Source organism: Adiantum capillus-veneris, chromosome 22 (genome assembly GCF_014529385.1).
Source record: "Adiantum capillus-veneris isolate H3 chromosome 22, ASM1452938v2, whole genome shotgun sequence".
Lineage (NCBI taxonomy): Eukaryota > Viridiplantae > Streptophyta > Polypodiopsida > Polypodiales > Pteridaceae > Adiantum > Adiantum capillus-veneris.
In genome coordinates, this window is record NC_140952.1 from 145888633 (window position 1) to 145893861 (window position 5229).

Here is a 5229-nt window from a genome sequence, read left to right on the forward strand (position 1 = left end):
TTGACACTTTAAATGATAAATGAAGTGAATCAATTTGTATAAATAAAATTACTCTTAGTGAAAATCATGAGTGTAACTTCACAAACATCACTAGTAGGTGCCCGAAACGAGTTTTTCCTGCTAGGATCAGTGCGAATCTCCGTAGATGCGAACCAAGTTTCACGAAGCAAATCCAATGCGAGCCAGGCGGTCTGGTGTGTGTCAGGACACCTGGCGACACTTGCTGGTGGACAGCAACGCGTGTCTTTGGCTATTTTGTGAGATTGTGGATGTTTTTACTCAGTTGTCGAGACGTGCTTCTGTCTGTTTTCACTGCGGACGCAGGCTGTCGCTGAATCTAAGCAGGTGCAGGTAATACGTGCTGTACTTTTTTGTTTATGCTGTCGATTGTGTGCTGAGTTCATGTCAATAGGCTGAGAGCGTACTGTATTGTCCTCCATGTTGTTCTTTCATGCAACGGGCTATGGTTCGCCTCAAGGCAGTGGCCCGCTACAGGCAACATCCAACTGAGGGGAATGTAGTGGGCTGCTACAGGGGGGAGGGAAATGAGGGCAATGTGGAGCCCTCCAGCAGGGAGCACCTAAGTGAGGGCAATGTGGGGGCCCGTTGCACACAGGATGCGACTAAGGGCAATGTAACAAAAAAACGAAAAAGGCAGTCATTGCCATCTGGTACTAGCAGGACCGAGAAGCCGAAGAGCTGTAGGGTTATGGAGGTTAGTGTCACAGTATCTATAGGGGGTTGCGATATTGATGTAGATTTGTTAGGTTCTATGCGTGCATTCCTTGAAAAGGAGACAATTGCTGGTCTTTGTGCTGTTGAAAGAGGCGGTAGTCTTTTTCACTTGCACTTCCAGATGGTGATGCGGCTTTGGACTAGCTCGTTGGTTGCAGCAAATAGGAAAGTAAAACAATACTTGGGCTGGGATAAGGCTTTGCCTATAGGTGGGATGGTGCTTTGCCGTGCGTTGAAACAACGTAATATGCATACCTTTGAGGGTATGCTCGGCTACTGCTTGAAGGACCAAGACCAGCCGTATTTTCAAGTCGTGATGCACAACATTCATGCAGATGAGATTAACAAGGGAATAGAGTTGTACAGTTTGCATGGTGGTGATGACTTGAAGAAGAAAGTCTGTTTGACGCCCGCAAATATATTCGATAGAACATATATGTTCTGGAAATTTAGATTGGGACATCCATTGGGAAACGATTTCTTGTCTATCGTCCACAAGATGCTAAAAACTGGGAAATATTATCTGTCGTCGGCGTGGGTGACACCTTACCAAGGCCGGGGGATGCAATTAGGCAAGACGAAAGCTCTTTGGAGATGCATGGTTTATCCATCAACCACGACTTACCAAGATGTCGCTAGTATCTTCATCAACAGTGATGAGCATAGTACAACTCACCCACGTGCCGACTGATTCCACTCCCGCTGGCAAGGAATTGAAAGGTATGGTCATCAATATGCATAGGAATGATTTTGATTTTGCACTTTGCTAACTATCAAACATGTTCTCAACAGTCCAGCGAGTGTGCAAACGAATGACGAAGATGACTATAGTCAACAAAACAGAGCAAGTCCGCAAATAGGCGATGAGTACATTCCGTTGGTGCATAGTGTTGGTGTGACAATAGTTGCATGATACAATGTATTGCTAGTCTATTCTAATCGCTTCTATTTCTTGCATGTGATGAGACTAAAAGTTTGTATTCTATGACTGCAGGGCAAAATGGACCAGGTGAACTTGGTGGACTCAATGACAGATACGTAAGTAGATGAGTCGCTAGATGAGATTCAAGATCCGCGATTGGAGAAGGTTGAGGACATGGTGACATAAATTTTGCACGAGGTCTCGAGGAATCAACCGGAGGGTTATCGAGCTCTTAGATCTGATCTCTTGGATGCAATAGATAGATTGAAAGACGCAATCCATGAACGTGAAACAAATCTCGCCGATATACAGGTTTCCAAGCTAGAGGAGCAAATTGCAATGCTGCGTACTGAAGTGTCAAAATTGAAAACACAGCTCAGCAAGTTGAATGCATTGCTATGCAGGCTTGCGAACTTGCTAAATAGACATCTTGTTGACTAGATTGTCAATATCTCTGGTCTTTTTGTGAGGACAATCTAGACACCTGCTGGGTTTTTTTGCTGGTGCAAACTCTGAATATTTGCTGGCGTTTTTGTGAGGAGAATCTGAACACCTGCTGGGTATTTTTGCTCTCCACCCATTTTGGTTATTTACTCCCAGCAGATATTGTAATGTCATGTAAGTATCGAGATGATAACAGAATTCTGACAATCATGTTGACTTCCAGCTCCATTGTCTCGCAATTTTTTGATTGTGTTTGAAATTCATGTCAGCATAACAAAACGCTATGCTTCGTAATGCTGAGATACGTTTTCTACGGAAACAACCTGATACGATTTGCTGATTACGTTCAGAATTGTTGTTGACGTTGGAGATTCTCATGCTGGGTTCTTTTGTGGTCTCAATTTGCTGATTTTGTTCAGAATTGTTGTTGACGTCGGAGATTGTCATGCTGTTGTCTTTTGTGGTCACAGATCATTATGCTTTTCTCTTTCGTTGTGCTGTGCACGTGAACAAGCGCAAACTATCCTTTTGCTCTAAACTCTTTAAGGAAACATGGAATCTTGGTAATTAATTAATCAATGAGTAACATACAGCCAAATCGGTTCTACACATTTCCAAAATAAAAAGTTAAAGAGAATCTAGAGATATCCCTTTGGTTGGGATAAAAATTTATACACAAACAAAACCTAAGGAGATACTCGTGCATGCTCAATTGATGGTTCGTCCACGTGGTTGATGAATATCTTGCAAGCGCCATGGTTTTGTGCCCTACATGGTTGATGAATATCCTGTAAGTGCCACGTTTTTGTGCCCATAGGCGATTGAGGGTATGCAGCTATCGCCGCAAGAGGTGCAGACATCTCTCTCTCTCTCTCTCTCTCTCTCTCTCTCTCTCTCTCTCTGATGTCCCTCTCCCCGCCAGTGATTGTTGCGCTCTCTGTGCAGGGCACCTACGATGAATATCCTGTAAGCGCCACGTTTTTGTGCCCATAGGCGGTTGAGGGCATGCATCTTGTTGCGCCCTCTGTGTAGGGAACCTACCAATGGCCTGCCATTCGTGATAGTTTGTTGGTAGGTGATAGCTCCCAACCAGTGATTGTTGCGCTCTCCATGCAGGGCACTTGCGGTGAGAGAAGATGGAGGGATGGGGGGCGACGAAGAGAGAGGGGAGGTCCAAAGGGGCAACCAGACCTTAGGCTGGAAAGGGGGGAGGGAATCGAATCTTCCGACAAATAGGTTTTATATAAAGAGGAACCACTAGTAGTAGTAGGTGGCCAAAACGTTGTTTTTGAGTGAACCGATTAATTAGTTGTGGGAGGCAAAGAAAGGAAATTGGAAGGGTGAAGGGAAAAGGAAAGAAGGGGGGGGGGGGGGGGGGGGGGGGGGGGGGGGGGGGTGGTTTGCTTAGGGGTAGCGTAGGGGGGGTAGGGGTAGGTCGTGCCAATTTTGAAAGCGGGAAAAGGGGGGTGGGGAGGCACGTGGAGAGAGAGAGAGAGAAGAAGAAGAAGAAGAAGAAGAAGAAGAAGAAGAAGAAGAAGAGAGTTTTAACGTTGTAGGAAACTATCCCAAGAGACCTTAAAGATCTTGCCGGCGAGGAGTTGAACTCAAGACCTCTTATTCAAGGGGAAATGGCATAACCAATCTATTACACTTGGGTGATAAAGTAAGAGATAGAGATTCCATGCGTCCGCTAGATTTACGAGGACAGGAGAGATTTTTTTCATTGATATCACATCTGGTGCACTCGACAAAGCATAGGGGAGTCTCGCTTCATTGCAGACAGAATTGCAAAGCAGGGCACTCGCTTGAGAAAGAGCTGGAGATGGATCTCTCTCTCTCTCCAGTTTGGTGCAGGAACATCCATCTCCTCGCTCTAGTCTGTCTACGTTGCAGCCCCCAGTTTGTAACATTTATTTGCAAAGGTGGAGTGGTGCAATAGGTAAGCAAAATGAGAAGAATGTGATATGTTTATACATAATTCTATTTCTAGCATTAAATATATGGTGTTACAACAAACCACTTGGAAAAATAGATTGGTAACTTAGAAAACTTTCTGAAGTATTGGCTTCACCTAGCCATTTTGTTGTTTTGGTAAAATGTAGCCCCAATGTAGCACTACGTGTACTTTGGAAACCCGTCGTGACATAGTTAGTCGTGACATAGTTATTAGGCTCTCCTAATACCTATTCGGTCCATAGTACATACATTATATAGAATCTCCCCAGATTCGGAGTCAACTCAACAAGCAAAACTAAACTTGTGTGCCTTGTCGCCATCGCAGCAGTGTAGAGCTTTCCCCTTCGCGCTTTGTCGTCGCCAGGCCATCGGCCACTTGCAAAGCCCCCATACCCCTTCTTCTGCTTCACGTCATTGCTCCCAACCCTAGCCCCCTTCGCCTTCTGCCATCGCTCAGACCATTGGCGATTGCTACAGTCCCCCATACGTGCCCTTCCTCACACGCGCATTGCTGAGGAGCCACAATTCTATGCGGCCTTCCCTGTGCAGAGAAAGGAGACGGACAGAGAGCGCGATGGTGTTGCTGTTATTGAGCCCCCTGCTAGAAAAGATCTCCTCTCCAAGCACCGATCCGCCTGCCCTGCTTTACTTCCCCGCCGCAACAAGGAAAATCAAAGGCAAGGGAAAAAAAAGAAAAGAAAAGAAATGGATAGTCGACTCTAGGCCACTTCTTTTATAGGCGGATGTGAAATATTTTGGCTTTCCATTTCCATTGGGCTTTTCATTTCTGAAACTCGCCTTTCCATTTTGATATCTTCTGAAAAGAATTTTTTTCTCTTTGAAATTGGGGGTCCTAATGAGGAAGTTTATATGTTACTTGACTTTTCAAAAGAGGAACTCTCTTTGAGCTTAAAGTTCAAGTAAGGATTTCAAAAGTAACAAGCCATTTAGAAGTATTGAGTTTTTTTTTCTTAGGTTACAAACCTCTACCATTAAATACCATTGATCACACCATATGTTGGTTTAATAGCCCGTGCCTTTACTATTGAAGGTCTCTAGGATGCCAAGCTTTGTAACTTATGTTCACAGGCAAGTCATGTGCACTACATGCTATAATTGGAGAGGACGCTTTATTTGTCTTCCTATATTGAAATTAAAAATATATGCATATA

The 5229-nt window shown here is 44.4% G+C and overlaps 1 protein-coding gene and 1 pseudogene across 1 annotated transcript; both read left to right on the forward strand.

The window, feature by feature from the left end:
* Nucleotides 1–451: 451 nt before the first annotated feature.
* Nucleotides 452–1374, forward strand: LOC147430379 (uncharacterized). The gene is made up of 3 exons (XM_086495132.1): nucleotides 452–481; nucleotides 590–1132; nucleotides 1189–1374. The coding sequence occupies exons 1-3, from the start codon at nucleotides 452–454 to the stop codon at nucleotides 1372–1374; spliced, it is 759 nt and encodes a 252-aa protein (XP_086351258.1).
* Nucleotides 1375–1391: 17 nt separating this feature from the next.
* Nucleotides 1392–2098, forward strand: LOC147430380 (uncharacterized; annotated as a pseudogene).
* The last annotated feature ends 3131 nt before the right edge of the window (nucleotides 2099–5229 follow it).